The sequence below is a fragment of the Onychostruthus taczanowskii genome, unplaced genomic scaffold (assembly GCF_017590055.1).
Source record: "Onychostruthus taczanowskii isolate IOZ18803 unplaced genomic scaffold, ASM1759005v1 scaffold55, whole genome shotgun sequence".
In the NCBI taxonomy this organism is placed as follows: domain Eukaryota; kingdom Metazoa; phylum Chordata; class Aves; order Passeriformes; family Passeridae; genus Onychostruthus; species Onychostruthus taczanowskii.
In genome coordinates this window covers 2,098,666-2,121,514 of record NW_024503124.1, presented here as the reverse complement: position 1 = coordinate 2,121,514, position 22,849 = coordinate 2,098,666, and the positions used below count along the sequence as shown (strand labels likewise).

General features: G+C 44.5%; 2 protein-coding genes across 4 annotated transcripts in view; one reads left to right on the top strand and one right to left on the bottom strand.

Moving 5' to 3' along the window:
- Positions 1–7,160, bottom strand: part of XPO1 (exportin 1) — a 36,340-nt gene extending 29,180 nt beyond the window's left edge. The window contains exons 1-3 of one of the 3 annotated variants that reach the window (XM_041417130.1): positions 6,995–7,160; positions 6,411–6,466; positions 2,732–2,863 (exon numbers count right to left, since the gene is read on the bottom strand). In XM_041417130.1, coding sequence (XP_041273064.1) covers positions 2,732–2,857 — 126 coding nt within the window. In that variant the 5' untranslated portion in view covers positions 2,858–2,863; positions 6,411–6,466; positions 6,995–7,160. Of the gene's footprint in view, positions 1–2,731; positions 2,864–5,833; positions 5,958–6,410; positions 6,467–6,994 lie in introns of those variants that run through there. The other 2 variants (XM_041417131.1, XM_041417132.1) reach the window with 2 other exon arrangements.
- Positions 5,022–7,481, top strand: LOC121342605 (WAS/WASL-interacting protein family member 3-like). The gene is made up of 4 exons (XM_041417147.1): positions 5,022–5,052; positions 5,667–5,930; positions 6,111–6,443; positions 6,730–7,481. The coding sequence occupies exons 1-4, from the start codon at positions 5,022–5,024 to the stop codon at positions 7,479–7,481; spliced, it is 1,380 nt and encodes a 459-aa protein (XP_041273081.1).
- The last annotated feature ends 15,368 nt before the right edge of the window (positions 7,482–22,849 follow it).

The following is a 22,849-nucleotide window of genomic DNA, read 5'->3' as shown; positions in this document are numbered from 1 at the left end:
GAAAGAGTCACAGAGCAGTTAAAGCTTTGCTTTAGGAGTAACTTCAACAACTCCCTACAGCCGTGCAGCTTTCTAGTCTCATGCAAGGGCATACTTGAGCTAATCAGCACCTGGTGTAAGAAAACTTGCATTTTCACCAACTTAGAAACCCAATCAAGACCCCAAATCTATGTACATATAGAATACAACAAACTGACAAATTTGGCATGTGTCTTACAAAACAAAATTGGAGGTCTCAACAGAAAAGGGCAAGGATGCCTGAACTATCTGTACAACACCACTTGCACCCCTACTTGATATAATGGAGCACAGTGGAGCAACTGGAGCAGCAAGTGCCTGCAGATCTGATATGGACAAGTACCACATAAATATTCTGTTTAACACCACAACCAGTACAGCCCTGTTGTTACAGTGTGACATCAGAGTTAAAAAAAAAAAAAAAAAAAAAACAGAAAAACCTGCACTTTTAATACACTTTAGTTTTAAAAAGGAAGGAATAGCTGTATTTCAATCTGCAAGTGTGTTTTTATACTGGTCTCCTGTTTGCTTCTAATACTGGTGACATATCCCAGGATCAAATTTCAACACCAACAAAACACAGTCCATATCCTTCTCCCAGCACTGAGAGGTTTGCTCTCATACCCACTAACCCCTTTTCTGGACACCAAACCCTGTAGTTTCATAAGCAACACAAATTTAGTAATAATGGTTAACCAAGAACAAAGCTTTATCATGTTGCTGGTACCAAAAAGGAATTTGCAAATAATCTTTCTGGACACGTGAAGACCTAACAAATCAATGGAATTAAGAGTCTGGGATGAGCCCAGGTAAACATTTATGAGTTGCATGAAATCTCCTTAGTCATGTGTTGCACTGGGGTGGGGACATTCTTTTCAGAGAACTATACCCAAAAAAGCTGAGAGAAAAAAATTCAAATCTCCAGGACAGAAAATAGCTTCTTTCTTGCCTAATACAGATCAGCAGATAACAGTTTTGCAAGCAGAGATAAGAACTAAGCAGAAGGAGGAGGCAGGTGAATCTGAAAGCAAGTTCAGCACAGGCCATTCAGGTTGCATTCTAAACCTGTTTTACCCTGACATTACCCTGACCTATTCCAGGAAAACCACTGGTAATCTCTCCATTTTAATATTCAGTTTCCTCAACTCCTTTTATTCCTTTCACCCTTTAGTAAAGGACTTGAGCTGTCAGACTCCACTGAGAACCACTTTTTCCTGCAATTTTTTTAACTTCTTGGAAGAGGGGAAAGCTCAGACTCCCTGAAATGTCTCCAGTTTGGAAAGGTACTAAAATAGCTGACCAAAGTTTCACCGAGGTGACACATGTAGAGTACATGTATTTAAACAGGTTTATATCATAATTTACTTTTGCCAGTTAAATACCACCTCTTGAATTTTTGCATCTTATTGCACTGATTTTCTAAATACTGGAGAGTCTTGCCAGCTGTTTTAAGTGAAGCAACTTCTCACAATGCAAGAACAATGGCAATTTGATCATTGTATTTAGTGTTAATCCTTTATTTTTCCCTACAAACCCTCCCAACTTTTCCAACTCTTTTCAAATCAAACAACATTATAAGCATCTCCTGTTTTGCAGGGCAGTAAAAGAGCACAAAACAAGTGCTACAGATGTCCATACTCCTAAGGCAAAGGCTACAAGGAGTTTTCTGTCATTCTTAGGCACTTAAAAAACCACAAGTAACTATTTGAATTTAGGACACTCAAAATGCAAATATTTCAAAAAACAAGGTATTTCAAAACCTATTGGAATTCACAGTAGAAATCTTTACAAAAGCTTTTTTTTTTTTCCTTTCCCCAAAGAGATACAGAAAGCAAGTATATGCAAGTATATCATTGTTTATTCTAACAGCTGGAAAGAATAGAAAAGCATCAGCTACTTTGTCTCATTTAATTCACTTATTGTTGTGCAAGACTATCTTAGTAAGAGATGCCTGACACTGAAACTCCCAATTTGTTGAGCCTGAACAATTAAAATCTGCCAGGAGAGGAACTATGCCAGCACCCTTTGTAGCAATACTTGCTCTCAACATTTAAGTCTCGTTTCCAAATAAGTTCAAGAAACAGATTTAAGAAAAGCAATACAAGATTCACTTTCATGGCAAACACACAAATGCACAGTCCTTCCATTTCAACTTAATATTTCACAATCTGCACCAAGCCTAAAGGAAGAAATGCAAGAAGAACCTGTGCAAACTGTAATGGAAAATAAAGCCCAGACACAAGAAAGGAACAAACTCTTCTATTAAATATGCATGACATGCTTCTTTATAAATACAAACACAGTAATAGCATCACCAAGATTTTTCTTTTAAATACAATTCTTCACTGAAGCAAATATTACATTTATGGCTTCACAATCCTGTCCATGATAACAAGTAACAGGTAGCTCAGGCCTCCCTGAAGAACTAAATCAGAAAAGGTGAGCTGCACCAAGTGACCTTCCCAAATCATATTTCCTAATAATTCTCAACATCAGAAGGCAAGCTAGAAATGAACACACACCAAATCAACATTTCTCCAAGAGTCACTTCAATGTGAATTCACATTTCATGTGACTGCCAGTAATATTCCAGTCACCAGCTCAGTAAATTCACTAATATTACTAATTGTTCCTGAAGTGAATTGATTTTGCTGAGCTGATTTGCTGTAAGGTTAAACATGCTCAATAAATGTATGTTCCAAGTCCACCTTACCTGTGCACCTTCTCCATGGTACAAGCAGTTCACCACATTGTCCAAGAGATTGATATCCAGTTTCTGGTTAAAATCCAGCAGCTGACGAGCTGCATGGTCTGCTAACATTGTCATAATTGCTGGCATAGATTACTGCAAAATAAATTTTTAAAAATTGATCAATTAGTAAGAAATTATTACCAGATGCAGCTGCAAAGCAAGTGCTTCAACTTAGCTCATTTGTCTCATTGAAACAAGATGCTTATGTTAGCAGTAGTAGATAACACTGCTTTGATTGGGGCACATACCACTACAAACTTTTCTTTTTTCCCCCCTGAAAAACTCACCCATCACTACCCCAGCTCAACTCTCAGGGTCTTCAACAGGTGAAACACACAATAAGAGTGTGAGCAGAGAACGGGCTGTGTTACCAGCACCCTGGGGCTTATTTCACAGCAGCAATCAACCCCTACTTGTCTGCTGGTCGAGAAGCCTCGTGTCACTACAACCAAAACCCAGACTGGCAATCTCAGCCAGTATCGAGTTCCCAAGGCCAACATGCACATTCAGAAGATTCAGTTCCAAAAGCTTTTAAACACTTGGGTAAGGAGGTGAAACGTGATCTACACACACAGCAAGAAATTAGCCACAGGGCATTTTTCAAATAGTTGGGGAAAGAAAAGAAAACCACCTTACAAGTTAACCACATCCAAGCAAAAAAAATTACCACTGAAACTAAGTTGATTGAAGGCACTTTGAGACAGTGCAGTAAAGGGACTGTTAAATGAGCAGGTTACTCTGTGTGCCATGTGAGATCACTCCAAACTGAAATGGAATTCTACTGGAGGTTTCAGGTCCCCTAAAGCCAGGGACACAGGCATTAACTCTTTGTCCTAGATAGAGCAGCCTTGATATTATGCAAAGGGAGTCAGGTGGGGTGTGTGAGATTCTTTACCAGCCAGAGACTGGTGCAAGATAAAGACATTTGTGAAAAGCAGGAAAACAAACCAGAAGCCATGGAATTTTTGATGGTAAGGTTACACTCTACCTTTTTCACACCACCCTGCCTCCCCCAGGTTGAAACACCTGATCAAGTTTATTGCCCTGCTCTCACAGAAAATGGCAACTCTTAACACATATTCCCACCCTGCCAACTACAGCACCTCTGTGCCACTCACCCTCCTTTCCACACCCTGTAAACCCACACAAAACTCACCCTCCTTTCCAAACCCTGTAAACCCACAGGTCTCACACAAAACTGCTCACTTCACAGACGGCCACAAGTCTGGGAAGTGCAAGATCAATCAAAAAGTTACAGCAGAGCCATCTGCATGCTCACAAAGATACAACCTGAAACTCTTCCAGGAACACACCCCATAAAGTCGGATGTGCTCTGACTAAATAACTCCATGTGTAAGGAAGAATTTGTTTTATGCTTTACGTATTCAAGTCATGCTCAAAAGTAAGGAGCAAGACAAACCTGTGCCTCAACCCTAGTAATTACTAATTAAGTGAAAGTTTTACTGCAGCATCCAGACAAGGAAAATCTTTTGTTTGGCAATGTGTATTTGCAAGTAGTGTCAAGGAATTTCTGTTACTTCTATATATAAAAATAGCTTCAAACCCAAATATTCCAACTGCATTTTCAACTAGAAAACTCAGTATTACTACACTAACACAACCATTTTAAGGGCTTCATCTCAACATCCAGTCAAATCTTTTTACAACATGTTCCTGCAAAACCAGGAGAAAATAAACATCAAGTAGGGAACAAAATAAATTAAAATCAACACTCCACGTCTATCCTTCCCTCCTTCAACTCCTAATGTTTTCAAAATTGTGATGTGAACTCGGGAAGCCAGAAGCACAGCAGCAGAAAAGGCCGACTTCATTCTTCATTTCATCCTTTTGGCTCGGGAGGACGCAGAAAATGTCACCTGGCAAACGAGGGGCAGCGAGCAGCACCACTAGAAGGGAACTGCACCCACGAAGAGGCTCAGAGCAGCTAATGCTCCCAGGCACGCCCCTTTTTGTCCACATCTGGCCTCCTCCACGGCCGAGCCGGGAAAGCGGTTCCAAACTACAATAAATGCCGTGCACCAGTCGCTCCTCGGGCAGGGCCATTCATTGCAGACCTGAGCCTCTTCCCGTGGTTTTCAGGCCACGCCGGGAGCGCCAAGGAGGAGCAGCGTGACCGAGAGAAGTTATTCAACACATGGAAGCAGAAAGGAAATGTTTTGAATAGGGCCCTTCGCCACTCCCAGCATTATCTTCGAAATGACCTAGCCACTTGGCCGGCCGAAACACAGAAATGGCGGCTTCGTGGCCACCACCACCTGCAAGCAACTCCATCTCCCACCCCTAACCCTGTACCCACACGAAGCTCATAATCTCTGATTTACTGTACTCCTACACTTTTCCCTCCCCCATCACGCCTCGACTCCGGAACGGATTTAAGCCTCGGCTCCAAGAACCACCATTGAGCAGTCCCTCAATTAATGGGCTAAGAGAAACAAAAGAGAAAAAGTTAAAAAAAAAAAAATAAAAACCAAACGAGAAAAAAAAAAAAAATCTGAACTACAACACAGCAAGAATGTGACATCTACCGAAGGTCAAAAGAACTGCATTTACAGCACTGTTTACACAGTTATCCCAACTCTCGATGACCCTGGACCTTTAACACAACAGTTAGCTTGTTGTGGTAGACCCGATTCATTTTGGCTCGTAGCACACACGAATAACAGCAGGCACTTAATAGTAAGAAACGGTGAGCATTTACCATGAATCCTACAGCACCTTTAACCCAGATATTTAAACCTCACTGGGGGCAGCGACTAAAAAAAAAAAGCAAACCCACCCTGGGAGAGCCACTGTGCCCCATTTCCAAGCATGCAATGCAAATGAAGTGCCTCCCTCCTCCAAGGAATTAGCTGCATCACTTGTAAATCCCACCCAGGAGGGGTGAGTGCCCATCACACTCCACACGCCAGCAATGGCAACGAAACCGCCCCTTCCCTTCGCTCCCTCACGCACACACGTGAAGGAGAAGGACGAGACGGATTAAGCGGCATCTGCCCGACACCTCGGAGCGTTCCTTTTCGGCTGGAAATAACTCACACCCACCCAGCGCGGCGGCCCTTCGCCGGCTCCTGCCGCAGCGCCCCGGCGGGCGGGCAGCGCCCCGGCTCTCGGGCAGCTCCTCCGGCTCGGGCTCGGGCCGGCAGGGCCCCGGTTCCCGGCGGGGAGCCCTCCTCCTCCTCCTCCTCCCCTGGGCTCCAGCCCTGCGCTCTATACAGGGCTCCCCACGTGATCCAGGCGGACGTTTCAATACTGCTGCACAGACACACACACACACACAAAAAAAATATTTCTGGAAACTTCCACTCCTAATAATTTACAGATTATGTCGGCGGGTTTGCCCGTGCCCGATCCCAGCCTGCCCGGCCCCCTCCTAACGAGGAGCATCCCCCGCAGCATCCGTGGCTGCGCTCGGCCAGGCCGGGGATGCTCGCACCCCGAACCCCATCCGAGCGCACCCCCGCCCCTCAGGGCTTCTCCACGGGCTCCATCACATCTCTCCTAGCACAGGCCAGGCTCTGGGGCCCCCTGCACGGGCACATCTCCCCGTTCTGCCCCTCCAAATACCCCCCTCTGCCCCCTCCGCCGTGCCCATCGCGACCCCCCCACAACCCCGGCTTACCTAGGGGTTTCTCACAGCCTCTTCCTTCAGAAAGTAGGGGCGAGCGAGCCAAGTTTCTAACCACCACACGCCACAAGAAAAAAAAAAAAAAAAAAAAAAAAGGAAAATAAAAAAAGACCACCAAAAATAAACCCCCCCAAAAAAAGGAGAAAAAAAAAAAAAACACGCAAGGAGGGGGAAAAAAAATCAGCACGGAAGGAGGGAAAAAAACCACCACGGCAGGAGGTGGGGGGAAAGGCGAGCGCTCCCTCCTCGGCGGTGGGTCGGGGTTAGTGGCGCCACTCCTCCCCTCGCAGCGTGCCCGGCCTGGCTGCACCAGGCGCCCGCAGCGGCCCCCGGGGCTCCGCGCTCGGCTCCGCGCCTTCCCCTCAGCCCCGGGAAAGCGGCCGGCGCGGCGCTCCGGCCTCGCTGGTGCGGGGGGATCTACCCGGCTGCGCCTCCCGCGCCGCCCAGGCCCGGCCCCGCCGGCTCTCGCTGCCCCTGCGGCTGCCGCCCTCCCCGCCCGGCGCTCAGTTCGCCCCCATTCCCGCCGCCCCCCCCGCGGCTCGCACTAAACTTCGCCCCCTCAGCTACGGGTCCCCTACGAGCAGGTCACACACGCGGCGGCGGCGACGGGGACTGAGCGCGGCGCGTCTCCCCCTCCTAATGCCACAGGCTCGGAACCGGCTCAAACCGGTTCAGACTGGGAGATTCCATCTCGGTTTAGTTTTCAGCCCATGGCGCCGCGGAGCGTTTGGAAACCTCGGGGGCCCCGCCCATCCGCCGCTCCCATTGGCCCCGGGATGTGCCGCCGCGAAGGCGGCCGCCGCGCTGATTGGTCGGGCGGGCTGTCAATCCGCTGCGCGCCTCGGATGGGCGGGGGGAGCGAGCGGCGGAGGGGGGGTTGAGCAGAGGGGACCCGCCCCCTCTCCAGCAGCGCTTTGCGCGCTAAGGGGGGGGCCACCGCTCCCCCATAGGCCGAGCCGCGCTGTCACTCAGAGAGGCCCCGCCTCCGCGTCTGCAAAGCGCGGGCGCAGGCCTGGCCGCGCTCTCATTGGCCGGCGGCGGTGGCGGCGTGACGCGCGCGCCTGAGCGCGGCTTTCGGGGCTGCGGCGGGAGGGGGCGGGAAAGGCGCGGCCGTTGGGCGCCCCCGGGCGCGTGCCTGAGGCGCCATGGCGGGAGCGGGGCGGGCGGCCCGTGAGGGGAAGGGGCGCGAGGGGCCGATCCCTGTGAGGTGAAGGGGCTCGGGGGCCTCTGCCCGCTGTGGTGAAGGGGTTTGGGGGCCCTCTGCCCGCTGTGGTGAAGGGGCTTGGGGGCCTCTGCCCGCTGAGGTGAAGGGACTCGGGGGTGCCGGCCCGTGAGGGGAGGAGGATGGTGAGGTTGGCCCGTGAGTGGAAGGGGTTCCAGCACCGTCCTGTTCGTGCTGAGGCGCTGCTTCCGAGGGAGATGGGGGCACCCTCTGTGTGGAAATGGCGGGCATTACCCCGCAGGTCCCTCTCTGGGAGGGAGTGGAGCAGACCTCAGCTGTAGAACGGGCCCTGTGAGCAGCAGCAGCAGCCCCAGCCCTCGGCGGGTGCTTGCCGTCCCTTACCTCAGCAGTCCTGTGCTCTCCAGCAGAGCCTGTGCAGACTGAGTGAGGTGTGTGTCCCCTCCTTTACGATGCCTCTGTCCGTGGGGTGTCCATCTTCCTGCAGCTGCCCTCCAAAGCGTGCTTCGGGCAAGGCTGGCTTTAGGTTTATCCACGTCTCGGGCTGTGTGAGGAACGGAAGGTAACCAGATGTGAGCAGGGGTGAGCTTGGGGCTTTCCTGTGGTGGCACAAGCTCAGCACGCTGTGGTTGCTCGTCTGGTCGCTGCCTGAAGGAGCAGAGAACGTGCTTGCCAACTTCCACGTGGAAAAGCTCCTACCACTGAATGTACCTACAGATGCATTTCTTCAGTCTTACCTCCTCATTTGAAAAAGGCATGGCTGTAGAAACTTATGACTCCTATGAGGAGGCTACTATTTGGAAGTATTTAAATACCCTTCTAGGAACAAACTTTCTTTTTCATCACTTCAATGCAAGCAGCTACTTTGTTTTTGGGATGGCATTGCACTGGTCAGTGAAACTTGTTGTAGGAGTGATACTTTTGATTTGTGGAATGCCCTCTGGGTGATTTCCAGAGGAAACCTTCTCTGTAGCTTTGTTGAGGTGGTGTTTACCTGTGCTATGGCTGGGAGTATGGCAGGGATGCTTAAGCACTTTTGCACAGTTTTAAAAGGAAAAATAGAGTTTTGAGGTGTGTAGACTGCTCGGGAGCAGTGGCTAAATTACCACTGGTGTGAAGTTTGTATCTAGCAGGCAGGTGCTGTGCTGTTCTAATAAGTCATAAGAAGGGCACTTAATTATGTTTTTAAAGCCTTTGTTGGCTTCCTAACTTTACAGATAGTGTGCTCAGCCATATAGCTGCTGGATGGGGTTCAAAACCTGTATTTTTTTTTTTCCACAGGATCTTTTTAATCCATACCTTCTGTGGAATGCAACAGTTTAAAGTTAGGCATCTGTAGTCATCCCCAAAAGATTGCCAGTGCAATGAAAACCATAACATGCTCGAATAAATAAATACAATTACACATACTTACACTGTTCTGATTGCCTGACCAACTCCAGAAGTGCTGTGGGGATTCCAGTTCCTCAATCTTCATTTTGTGGGGGTGTGTTATGTGATTTCTTTACTTTGTTTCTGGGACAGCTGGGGAAATCTTGTATTCATATACACAGTTGTGTTTTGGGCAGAATCCCAGAGGATGAAAGATGATGTGGTGCCAAATCAGACCCTGTGTGATGTAACACTGGCTTAATGTGATGTATTACTGCACTTCATTCCTCAGTTAAGCTTCTTGGGAAAACTTCTGCAGAATTTAAGGCTTGGAGAGCAGCAATGTGAATGGTCTCTTTTTTTATCATGCCTAAAAGGAACTGCATCCTGTTAACATCTGTGTCAGGGTGGTAACAGTGCTTTGTTTAATTCAGCTTGTTTGTGTTGCTCTGGGGGATTGGCCTCTGCAGAGTGACTGTAATTGAAGATAGCACTGGAGCTGCTGGGATTGAATTTGGAAGTGATTCCAGTAGAATGGACGGGCACAGCGAGCTGCTGGTGGGTTAAAAGCAGGGCTGTAACTCTAGCACTCAGAATAAACAGTTCCTATGTGTGTTTTGATGTTCTAGCTAGCTCTGGTGTTCAAAACAATCTGATGTAAGAGACCAAAAAGTCAGATTCTTTTAACTCCTTCTGCTTGTGCAGAAGGGTCACTTCTGTTTTTTTAGTGTGTATGTCTATGTAAGAGACAAATGTCTAAATCCTTAAATCAGATTCTTAAATGAATATTAACCACTTTGGGAGTAGATGCAGCTTCACAATTTCATCAGGTGCTGGTAGTGCCCAGATTGCAATGTGGTTTTAATAAATTCCAGGAGTAACAAACACAGCAGGGGTTGGCTCTGCTAAAGTTTGTTTGCTAAATCCTGTGCTTGAGTAGGGGAGGGTTCCTGCCTCATCACTGTCATGTCAAATAACACATTAATTTTTTTTTTTTAGAAATAGCCTTCCTATCTTCCTGCAAGAAGTTTTCCCTGGGAAAACTGAACTCTTCCCACCTCCCTTGTGCAAGGAGCCAGGTGAAGGCTGCTTCAGGAACTCGGGGCAGGCAGCAAAAAGTTTGATCAGGGTGGGTGTATCTGCTCACAGCTTTTCTCCCACACATGCCATCAGGAGCTGTTGTAAGCTTGTGCTTGCTGTTTTGTTGCCACTGTTTCCTGTTTGATGGCTCCTTTATTAGATGTTCAGTCTGGTATTCCAGCCTTGCTGGAATCAATAGAAAAATTTGCTTGGGTTTCAGGTCAGCAGTGTGGCCTGGTAGTGATAAAAGCTAACTGCACACTAGGCTGGATCAAAAGGAGCAGAACCAGGACATCAAGTGAAGTGATTCTTTCTCTGCTGGTCACTCAATAGCTGCATCTGGCACACCATGCCTGGGTTTTGCTCCATCACTACAAGAAAATGTGGAAAACCCTGTGCAAGTCCAACAGAGCCCATCTTAAAGGTGAACAAGGGGCTGAGGGAGCTGGGCTTCTTCAGCCTGGAAAAAAAAAATGGGTGAGGGAAGACCCAGTAGCACAAAGCAAAGCAGGGAGTGGGTACTATGTGAGCAGAATTAAGTAACTGAGCTTTTGTGGTCTATTTCTTCTTCACAGGGGCCCCACAATTGGTGGCAGTTAATGTATTTTGAATTGTCTGCTCCCTGTTCAGGGGTGATGGGATGGGCCACCAGGGTCTGAAAGTGTCACAGAATAAAGGCTATGTGGATAGGCCAACAGTGCTTATTAACTTTCACCCTGAAGTTAGAGAGCTCTTCCTTTTACCTTTTGTGCAGGTTTTTTTTTTACTCTAAAGTTTTTTTGTTTGTTTTTTGGACATTCTTCCTGTAAATTTGCTTTAGCAGATCATCTCCTTCAGCTGTGGTCGATTTTGTTTGTCAGAACTTAAAGGTGAACAAGGGGCTGAGGGAGCTGGGCTTCTTCAGCCTGGAAAAAAAAAATGGGTGAGGGAAGACCCAGTAGCACAAAGCAAAGCAGGGAGTGGGTACCATGTGAGCAGAATTAAGTAACTGAGCTTTTGTGGTCTATTTCTTCTTCACAGGGGCCCCACAATTGGTGGCAGTTAATGTATTTTGAATTGTCTGCTCCCTGTTCAGGGGTGATGGGATGGGCCACCAGGGTCTGAAAGTGTCACAGAATAAAGGCTATGTGGATAGGCCAACAGTGCTTATTAACTTTCACCCTGAAGTTAGAGAGCTCTTCCTTTTACCTTTTGTGCAGGTTTTTTTTTTACTCTCTAAAGTTTTTTTGTTTGTTTTTTGGACATTCTTCCTGTAAATTTGCTTTAGCAGATCATCTCCTTCAGCTGTTTGTCAGAAGCAGAATGGTTTTCTTGAGTGGTGTGTCAGCATTAGGCATTGTGCATCTGGGAAAGCTGAGGGAGGAGGCATAAAAATAAGAGAAAAATATCATGCTGGTATCAGAATTTCGTGACTGGTGAAGTAGGACTTGTAAGTGGAAAGAGCAGGGAAGAGAATAAAATAGAGCTGGGGAAATAAGGCAAAGAGAAGGCAGGTGTTGGGTGAGGCTGAAGTGAAAGGAATGAGGCATTCAGAGGAAATTGCCAGCTGTAAATTTTCAGGGATGTCTGGGCAACACACAACTGAAACAATCTGTTAATGTCGGGTGTCTTTGTCAGCAGCTCCAGCCTCCACCTCATCCTTCAGGAAAGGCCCTTTCCCCATCCATGCCTTTATGGGGGGCGTGTCCTGACTGCAGAGTTCTCACTTTACCGCGCTGTGTCCCTTGCCAGAGCTTTCTTCTCAAAGCAGGGGAAGATCCCTTGTAGTTTCCACTTTCTCCTGCAGCTGTCCCACTTTGTTCTGGGTAAATTGACGTGATAGGACCAGGAAATATGTTTGGCTAATGAAAGGAATGCAGAGAATTTGTTCTGTCCTTCCACTCTTGCCTCGTGTCATTCTAGAAATGGCAGAATTAATCCTGCCTGAGCATCCCTCTTCTCACTGAGCATCTGCTGCCATTCTTAATTGTTTTATTTTTATTTTGGGAGAGCTTCTAATGTACTTTCTTTATTCTTTACTTACTTTTGACTCCACATTTACCATGTCTTTGGCAAACAAATTTTGCATTTAATTTCCTTTATTCTTAGGTGGAAGACAGCAACTGTCTGTTTTGATGAATGTCCCAGGTCAGTGATTTCAGAGATGCTGGATGTAAGAAGAATATTAACAGCATTTGCAGATGATCATAAGTCAGGTGTTACAAACACAAGTAGGAAGAAATAATACAACATAACCTAAAAATCTTGGAAACAGGAAATTGAATGTAACTGAGTGGAGAGGAGAAATAAAAACTTATGTGTCCTTGGGGGGAAAAAATAGGAAGTTCAGTCCAAGGGAAAACTTGGAAAATAGAGCTGAGGGAGAAAGTGGAGAGCAAATTAAACATTCCCTTGCTTGGTGACAGGGCAAAGGAAAGGACAGCAAAATTAGGGAATATCTGTGGGCATTGCTTGGGACAGCAGCAGGGTAGTGGCCTAAAGTCATTTCAGGAGCACTCATAGAATATTTTAACTGAACCTGGGTATCTCATTATCAATGTGTTTTAAACAGATGGGCACCATTTCAGAGATGATTGGTGATTAACACTTGAGAGAGTAAAGGTATGAAATGTGTAAAACATGACCAAGGAAAAGCCAGATAGGGATGTTTTCATCAATAAACTTCCTAAAGTAATGAAATGTCAGTTGATGAATATTTTGAGCTTACTAAAATAGCTCTCAGGTTTAGGCATTAAACTTTAAACTGTAAAATAATTTTTCACTGCATGTACAAATCCATGAAAAACAGATTCTAAGAAGGAACTGGAAAAAAACACTGGGGAAAACCATTCTATATTCTCCAGTATAGATGGGAACTAATTCTCCATCTGCAGTCTTTTAAAAATGCCATCTCTTTGGTGTCTCACTGATAACTGAAGTATTCTGTTAGCCAAATCTTGCTTGCCATATTCATGTGAATTGTGCTGATGCTGAAATAGGGTCAGAAGGCAAAGGTAAGAGATTTCCCCCTTCCTCTAGTAAAGTTCCAATAAGTGAGTTTAGAAATTTTTTTTACTGGAAAAAGTCTTTAATGTGGAACTCTATGTAAACAAATGAGCACAGTGAGACATAAATACTCCTTTTGCATTATGTAACTATAAAATAATACTCATAACTTAAGAGAAATCAGCTGCTCTTCAAGAGCTAACTGCAATAAGCTTGGCACAAATTCTGTTAGGCTCAGCTCTAGGAACAATTCTAGAATGTGCAGCTGTGAAGCATTTTCTGTGATGCTGTGACTGTCAGGAAGATGGTGTGAAGTTTGCTGTGTGTCCCAGCAGAGCTCTTCTGCTGACACAGGGACTGCCATAAAGCCATGGTGATAAAGCCTTGCAAGGAGGCAAACCCCAAGATGTTAGCCTTTTGTTAAACCAGATATGTTCATCTCTGAAACATCACTTCTGGAAGTGTTGGAGGGGTTATTTTTCCCTTTTTTTTGTGGGTTGGTTTGTTTGTTTGTTTTTTTAACATCTGCTTTTGATACAATTTCTTAGCTTTATATTTTGGTCTAAGCCACTGCAACTTTTAAAGAATTTGGGTTTTTTTTTTAGGAAAGCTAGGATTTGTGTTCCAAAATTGCAATCAAACTGTAAGATTGAGGAATCTGAGATAAAATATTCTGTAGTGTCAGTGCTCCAAATGCCATTGGCAGACACTATGGATTCTCCCCAATAAACTTTATACAGTGTTAAATCTAACAATTGTCTCTGGGCAATTGTTTGTTGCTTAGGTCCACTTTGTATTTCAAATGGAACTGCTGACTTCATTGTGATAATGTCTTTATTTGGGACATTACTTGATCTTTCAGCTTTTGAGGCAATAATCTTCTCTCTCTAACAAGTAAAATAGCTCCAGATAGCAACTGAGGAATAGCTCCACTAAAAATAATTGTTTTGTTTTAGTAAATTCTTGATAATTACATGATTGGTGGAGCCCTGTCCTCTTTATGGTTTAGTAGGCATGTGATAACTTTCAGTTATTAATCTGATTTAAACTGAACAAAACTCACTTTATATCCACAGGTAACAGTAATGCCCCTTCTGGAACAGCTGTGAGCCTTCTGTGGCTGGGATCTTGGCTCACAGGATGTGAGTGCCAGGGCATTAATGAGAGTGTGGTAGGTGTCACTTCCATGACAATCAGTGGCTTTGGGGGCTGCCAAATTCATAAACACATCAGGATAAAATACAGCTTATAGCTCCAAGTGAGACTGTTTTATTTCTCTCAGGCCAGTCTCAGCTTTGTAACTGAGCCTAAATTCCAAACTGTCCCTCAGCAGTTGCAGGTGTTTTTAATGCACTGTCTTTACCTTCCATGCTGTCACATGTACAACCTGGCTATCCCTTCCCAGTGCTATAGTGAACAGCCTTGAGACTAAAATATATTCCCCAAGTGATGAACATGGGGCTGTAATTCCAAAACAAGCTCCATTAGCTTGCTCATTTTGGAAATCAGCAACATCTTTTTTTATGTTGGGCAAAGAAAGAGGTAGAGGGATGGAAGGAGTAGAAACCAAATCACTATTTAGGTTTTTCTTGGAGAGGTGATACTAAGAAACAATTTGGAGGAAAATGCAGTTTTCATTTTTGGGCAAATAGCACTGTGCTGAAAGAAAAGCTGTCACATTCTTCCCAGTCTTTTTGAAGATTTGTAGCTTTTTGAATGTACATATTATGTGCACAATCATCTTCCAGTTCATTGGGATTCTTGCTTATTATTTTTTCATGTTTTCACAGTGAACTCCTTGATTTTAGGTATGGGTTTTTTTCTGTTTAAGCTTTACTTGTTTTTCACTCATTTTAGTCCATAAATTATTGTTCAGCCTTTGGCAAGCTGTATTTTTAAACTGCTGCTCTCTTCTGTCAAACCTGTGACTAAACTTAGTCTTTGATCACGTTCCTTTGTGGCTGGTCTTTTCCACCGTGAAGGGAAAATTAGAACTAAAAAAAATGTATTTCTATCCATAGAATCACTTCTCCCCTGTGAGCATCCTTTGGAGAATGAGATTTGAAGGGAGCATCCCTGCCAGCTCTGTGTTCAGGTAGCAATTTTGTAGGTGGGTTAGAGAAACTGGGCATCCCAGGCTGAAAAGGACAGGGCTGCCACACATTCCTTGTGTCACAGAGGTCACCACGTTTCTGAGGGGCACGTCAGCAACACCTTCCATGGCAAAAGCCAGCTTCACTTCCCCTGTAGGAAGGATTGGGTCCAAACACCTCCAAGTTACTTCCCAAAACGTGAAAGATGCTGGTGCAGGTGAGCAATTTGTCTGAGTGGAGGGCCAGGCCTTCTGTCATTCCCTCTTTCCTTCCAGGACTGCAGCAAACATGCTGCATGTGTTTTCTTCCTGGGGAATTAGCCTTCAACCATTTGGGAAATGCAGGTCTTGAGAGCTGCCTGCACGGAGAAAATGGGTGATTAGGAGCTGTGTTGTGCTGTGAGTGTTCCAGGGAGCTGCCTGGGCCAGAGAGAAGGGCTGGATTAGCACAGTGCCATGCAGATGCAAACCTGGGCTGCCTTTAACCATTCAAACCTCATTACAAACTTAGTAGAAAACAAGGGGTGTTTATTCATAGGGTGTCCAGTTTGGTGATTTTTTCCCCTGGCAGGATCTTAGACCAAGATCTATATTTACATGTAATTTTTTTACCAGCCTGTTGCCCAAGTTATTTCTGAAAACTGCCTTTATAAAAAGTGAAACTAAATATTGGCATTTGACTCCAGCTCTAAGAAAGAAATGTTATAATTTAGTTAGGTGTCACCTAACATCAAATTAGTTTTAAACCCAAATCTATCTAATATGTCCTGGACTGTAGGTGGAAAAGGACTTTGTGTTGGTTTCAAGATGTCTGTTAGATACAACCCACAAAGCTGAAAAAGGTTTCTAGGACAATGTACATGAAATAAAATTGTGCTTTTCATCTGCCAAGTCCTTCATTCTTGCTCTGTTTAAAATTGGTATTGTGGGGAGGTAGCAAATTACTTTGTGATGTGTTTCAGCCAAACAATCTCGTGGTTATGGCCAAGTAATGGAGAGAACTTTCATACTGATTTTTTTTTTTTTTTTTTTTGTGAAGGAGTTCTCTGACTTATATACCCTATAAAATATTTGGTTCAAAATAGAGATGCTACCTTCTCTTACAGAGGTGGGCTTTGTGCTTAATGCTTTCCCTCATGAAAATAATCAGCATGTAATGCTAATATTTTTAATATTAGATTCTTCTACAGAGGGGAGAAAGGCATTCTGCTTGTGATACTCTAAAGATCACTCAGGTATGATCAATAATCCATTAGCAGGAATCTCTGTTCCATTTAACACCACTAACAAGTTTTTCCATCCCTTCCAATTGGAAAGCAGGACAGAGAATTAATCTGGAAGGTTGAACTGTGAAGAAAGTCAAAATAGCACCAAAAATAGTTTGATATGAAGGTGCTTAGCAGAAACCACATCTTAATCAGCCTTATTTTTGATACAAAATGTCTTGTAAGGCTGCCTGTGTCTGCTGTGCAGCTCAGAGGCACAGTGAGGGCATTTCCTCAGTAGATAGTGGAGTATCATGGCCATGAATGCAACAAAACTGCTTTACAGAGATTTATTACACCTCACTCCTCAGAAGCATGGAGTGCATCCAGCCTGGAGGAGCAAGTAATGACCAAGGATGATACAAGTACTTCAGAACTTTTAGCTGTGAGTGACTGGCAGGATGGCCAGCCCTGATGACTTCATAGATTAACTTGGTGAATTGGTGACCATGAGTTTTATCTGGTGTTGGTTTGGGATTATCCCTTTACTATCATCTGGAACAGCAAGTTAAGGTCAAATCCTATTTTTCCATGCATCAAGAATTCCACTGTGTTCTTATCCATAAGAAGTAGTGTAGGAAAAGGAAATCTTCCTATGGATATTACTATTTAGCACAATCTAAAATATATTTAATGGCTTTTGCCTTTTTTTTTAGGCTGAGAAATCAAGTTTGAAAGCAAAACCAACAATAGAGGCGTTCATGGTTTGTTTTTTAAAAGCCACACATTGTCCTATCTTATTCAAAGCAGAATTTTTCTATTAACCAAGTTCTCTGAGTCTGTTTCCCAAAGTTATGTAATAAAAACAATTGTCAGATCTATTATGATAGTCTAGACTAGACACAAAAGGGGAACTCTGGGGCAAGCATGGAGATTTTCTCATGGAAACAGATAACAGAAGACTAAAATCTATTCTTCATCTCTTTTAGATAAGTAGTCCAATCTAACCTTTCAGAATAGTTCAGTTGTTTTCTTAGCAGGGGGAAATGGCTGCAGTAGATTGTTCTAGAAGAAAATGTGCCATTGTCAGCCCTCCTCTGCTGGGTGGGTGATAAGGGCCTGTAAAAGCCCTGTGTTGTCTCCCAAGTAGCCCAGGAGCAAGGCTCTTCCTCTCCTGTATGGATCCTTGTGTATGTCAGATAGATTAATGGCTTGTCAGAGGAGCACAAACCCAGCCCTGGAGTTGAGCTGGAATGAAATGGTTCTGTTTTCTGAAATCCTCAATGGAACAGATTTTTCCAAGTGGGAAACAAAGGCTTCTCCTCAGCTGTGCTGCCTGTAGTGGGGATCAGGGAGCAACACTGCAAGAGGGGCCTGGCTTTGTTTGCACCTTCCCATCCTGATCCTCCACCTCTCTCTGCCTCCTGGCCCCAGGTGGAATGAGGTGCACGTGAGGCCGGGGCTGCCAAACCTGGAGAAGTTTCTGTTCAGATCTCACTCTGCAGTAATTTGTGAGCTGGAGCCCGAGATACAAACTGGGTCTCAAGGGGGATGGGAGTTTGTTCATGTGTGCTGGTATTTGGGTCACAAGCCTGATGGAAAGGGACAACACAACCCATCGAGTTTGGGAATGGGAGCTGGGAAATGTTAGAGCAGCAGCATCATCCCTTGTGGCTTCTGGTAATTAGGTGAAATTTGCTGATTAACGAGGCCGTGGTTTCACATATGCTTTAAGCCAGCACTGAAATCTCACCTGACAAATGTGATTAGTTTTAACCTGGATATGCAGCACTGTGGCTGAGGAAAACATTCTTTCCAGTAGGGATGAGTATGGAGCTAGGGTTAAGTGGGAAGGAGAGTGCAGGACATGTATATTTCTGGAATTTGGGAATACAAAAATAAATTAAGGGGGAAATAAGACAATGAAATGTATCTTCTTTCCAGTAGGGATGAGTATGGAGCTAGGGTTAAGTGGGAAGGGGAGTGCAGGACATGCATATTTCTGGAATTTTGTATTTGGGAATGCAAAAATAAATTAAAGGGAAAATAAGACAATGGAATGTATCCTCTTGCTTTTGAAACTTTTAATCTTTTCAGTCTTTCTCTCACTCAGATCTTCTGCTGTGCCTTTTTAGGTTAGGTGAGGACATTCCTGAGCCAAAGGCCTGATATGGTGTTTGCTCTCCTTCCTTCACACTGAGCCAATTGTATGAAATACAAGGTAGTATGAAGTCCCCTCAAAAGTGCAAAGCTAAAAAAGCCAAGTTACATTCAAATACACATAAAGTCATTTCAGATGTACAAGGAGGTTTTAAATTAAAAATATCAAATTATGAAGTCAAAGCCTTTGACTTCAAGAGACGTAATTTATTTTTTTCTACAATGCATGGTCTAGCATAGTCTACTTTGGGCAGCACTGTTTAGAAGTTCATTAGTATTTGCAAGTAATTAGCAGCCTGGCTTGATGGCAAAGATTCAACTAAAGGTACATGTCGCTGGCCTATGGGATAGACACATAACCCTTACAAATAGCATGCATGGAGTGCTATTTTTTTGGTAATTACTACAGCTGTAATGCTGAGAAAGCCAATAGGAAATGCCTTTTGGATATAGAATGTAGAATGTATCTCAAGGGATGTGAGGGAGACATGATGGGTTGAAAATGGTAATCTTAATACAGTAGAAACTATAAAGGGGACAGTTCTGTACAGGATTTAGCAATTTCCCCCACATTTTTATCTCTTGTGACCTTGATCTTTTTATCAGTTCTACCAATTTTGAGGGTGGAGTGGAAGTTGGCACTATTGAATATTTCTTCCCCTAATAGGAGGAAGGAACAGTGAGAGCAAGGGAAAAGAGCTCAGTTGTTGCACTGCTGCCTAAGGTAAGGGTTGCAGAAACTTTTCCAGGAGCTGGGCAGGGTTGGTGGCACTCCCAAGCTCTGAGTGTAGCCCAGTGATCAGCAGAGATGTGGTGACTGTCAGAAATGACACAAACATGTGGTGATGGAGCAGACTAGGGGTCAGGAACACAGGGAATCCCCTGGAGTTGGGCACAGCAGGGGCAGGACTGAGCCAGGCCTCAGGGAAGAACCAAGGAATTCAGCCTGAGCTCAAGTGTGGCAGTGGCCAGGGCGTGGCATGGGGGGTCTCAGTGGAGGCTCTTCAGGGCAGTGATGCACTCTGGATCCAAACAGACTCTGACCTTCTCAGAGTAGCTTTTATTAGGAACATTTCTTCTCCTATAGGGGAAAAAAAGCCTACTTTGCACTTGGATTAAACTTTAGCCACTTTAATTTTCACCCCTGCAGAGCTCCCTGTTACAGAGAGATGAAGCAGTGCCAAGTGCTCTCACCAAGAACATCTGAACAGCATATTCTTTGTAGAAACTTTACCCTTCCTATTAATTGAGGTTAATTGTAGCTTGGCAATTGCTACCCACAAGAGGAAAAGAAGAGTGTTTCTACCTCTGAGCTATAATTTTATTTTTTGGTTGGTTTTTTTTTCTGTAACTGAGGGTATCATAAGTTTTAGGTCCTGGTAGCTGAAAGCGCAGTGCACACTTGGAACCAAAGACTGATGACATCCCCTCTAGAAAATTCACAGAGTCAGAAAATAATGTAGGAAAAAAGTCTCACAACATCCCCACAAAGTGAGGGCTGGGAAGTCTCTGGGCTCTGGCTTGCTCATGCTTGCAGAAGAAATAATTTTGACCTTAAACTGTGGAGTCAAACACATTTGCTACAAGACCACTGCAACAACAGGTGAGATGGTGGCCTTGGAAGGCATCCAAAATCAGTGTGTTTCAGGAAGGAGCTGGCAAGGCTCCAAAGAAATAGGTTTTATTCTACTTTTGGGGTGGTTGGATTTTCTCTACAGATTGTAGCCTGCATTTATCAATTGAGTTATTTTGCATTTATTTTCTTTGTTCTGAGACAATAAATTCTCAGTGGCAAGAGTTGCTAAAATACTGTAAGTATGGCATTTATTTCCCCTCCTTGACTGGAGAAAAGCTCTTTAGTTTATAATCACTCTTTGAATAGTAGTCTGTGACCCAGGGAAGCTAATTTCAGCAGCAATAAAAGCTGTGTCTTTGTGCCTTCAGAAAATAAAATTTTAAGGACCTTGCAAAATTTTTGGACCTTGACCAATCTGCAAATTCAATATGCCTATTTCTGTCTCCCAGTGTTGGGAGAAGGAACCTCTAAAGTCTTCTCAGAGACCTAGAATAGCTTTTATTTTTTAACTAACTCCCCTTTGCAGTGTAGTTCATATTTCTTTTGTTAATAAAGAGAATTTTGCTTAAGTTTTGGGAGGATAGTAATTACATGACTTGTACTGGAAGAAAACTTCCCACTAAATCTTAAAGTATGACATTTCTGTGTCCTGGAGGGGGCTGCTCAGCCAGGTTTGCAATTAAACAGCCAACAGGAGTATTTTACTGCTGAGCTGAGAGAAGACATCAGCTCCATCATCTTGCATCTAAAACACTTGTGAATGTAATAATTATTTTTGTCAGCCAGTCCTTTGTGCTTTCCATCTCAGCAACACTCATTGTCAAACAGCAATTTCACTTGTTAATCTTCCTCCTGTCTCCTGCTGAGGTTGTCTTTTTGGCCTGTTTCAGATCCAGCATGTTCCTTCTTCTTTTGACAATGGGATTTGAGTTTTGTGAAAGCCTTTTCCCAATTGCCTCCTTGTGGGGTTAGAAAAACAAAAAAAAATTCTGATTTGTTTTACAAATCTGCCCTTGGATTATTACTGATGCAAAATTCCAACTTGCACTTTGAAGTAAGGGGTTAGGGGTGTTGATGTTTTATGATTTGCTTCTCTCTCAGCAGTGTTAGGATCTTGGTCCATGAAATTCCAAGTCTGTCCTGTAAATCTGGGGTTATTATCCCAGTGCAGGCCTAGCAAAGGTGTTCCTGTACTGGAAGTGCTTTCAGGTTATCCATGCTCCACTCCCTTTCTGTGTTTCTATGGAATTCATGAGATGCAAAGGTACTCTTGGTGCAGCCATCAGAGAAATGGGCACTGCTACCACTTCCCTTGACTCCTAAAGATGCCCAGTTTGGCTGGTTCAGTTTGTGCTCTGCTTTCTGTCCCTCTCAGGAAATGACCAGTGACAGGATGCCTGGTTAGAAGTGAAACCTCAGCCCTGTGTGACCCTCGTGCTGCTTTGGAGAGCAGCAGTGACAGTTTGCTGAGTCTGGAAACACATTTTTCTTATCTCCAGGGCAAGTTCAGTGACTGTTGCCAGCTTCCACCAGGAGGGACTATCAGTGCTGTTCCATCTTGGTTACAGACATGACTAATCCCTCTTACCACTTTTTCTTTTTTTTCCCCAGAAGTGCCAATTAAGCTTTTTCTATGATCCTTCTCTAATATGTTTAAGTCAAATGGAGGTGGGTGACTATAAACTGCCCTATTAGCAGGTAAACTCAGTGCAGCTCATTTCAGCAGAAACGTCCTACAGAGAAATGGTGAGAGAGGTGGAGAGGCAGCACAGAGCTTCAGGCAGGAGAGAATTCACATGTCCTGGAGACAGACAGATATTTGCCTTGGCTTCCTGTTCACTTTATCTCTGATTCCCTCCTCAGCCTTTTGTGAGATGATGGAAACTGTGAAGACTGCTATTGCTGCCTTCCTCAGCAAACCACCCTTCAGAGCAGGAGCAATTCCATTCCATGAGTCTGTACCTTCTCCATGCTGAGTTTTAAGGTGACGTGCAGTGAGAAGAGCATAAGGAGCTAAAAAGCTTTATGTACAAAGGATACAACTGGTATGTGCCACCACCAGATTCTCTAGGGTCTCACTTCTCTAGCAGCAAACATGGTCAACAATCACAAGAGATGTTTTTCCACTTGTCAGTCCCAGGATCACAGAATGGGTTGGGTTGGAAGGAGCTTTAAAGCCCATCTTGTTCCAGCCCCTTGCCCTGGGCAGGACACCCTCTCCCAGATACTTTTGTGGATACCTGAGCTGCTCAGGGATTAAGGCAAACAGCCCATAGCAGCAATAAAACTGGGGTATTTACCCTGCAAAATGATGCTGTTACAGCATTGCTTTGGGAACAGGATGCTAAATTTCATGAAGTCATGCAGCTGTGCTAATAATGTTTCTGTACAGTGGTGGGCATGTCTGTCATTTCTGAGTTTATCTGTAAAATTGCTGCCATCCAAACGTTCTCTTGTCAAATGCCTTTGACTAAATTGTTCCAAATTTAATCAGTTGGGCCTTAAGCCTTAATGTGGGGTAAGCAGGCTTTGGTGTGGAGCAGCTCCTCCACTCCTGGCTGCATATTCCCTGCTCTCCCCATGGCTCACATCTGAGCACGTGGCACAGCCTGGGTTGGGCCAGCAGAGAACAAACCTGCCAGAACCAAATCTGCCTTCCAGATCAACCTGTTGAGCTGATCTGCACAACCACTGGGTCTCATCAGGGGTGGGAGAGGCAGAGGCAAGCACTGCCTGGTTCTTTGCCTGCCTGCAGTTGGGCTGGATTGGAGGGAAAATTAAGAT

Excerpts from the sequence above, each read along its gene's own strand:
- LOC121342605 (XM_041417147.1), top strand. The coding sequence starts at position 5,022 with ATGGCGGCTTCGTGGCCACCACCACCTGCAA. Across the intron at positions 5,931-6,110 it reads TCCGGCTCGGGCTCGGGCCG|ATTATGTCGGCGGGTTTGCC; the intron begins GCAGGGCCCCGG and ends AATAATTTACAG. Across the intron at positions 6,444-6,729 it reads ACAGCCTCTTCCTTCAGAAA|GCGCCCGCAGCGGCCCCCGG; the intron begins GTAGGGGCGAGC and ends TGGCTGCACCAG.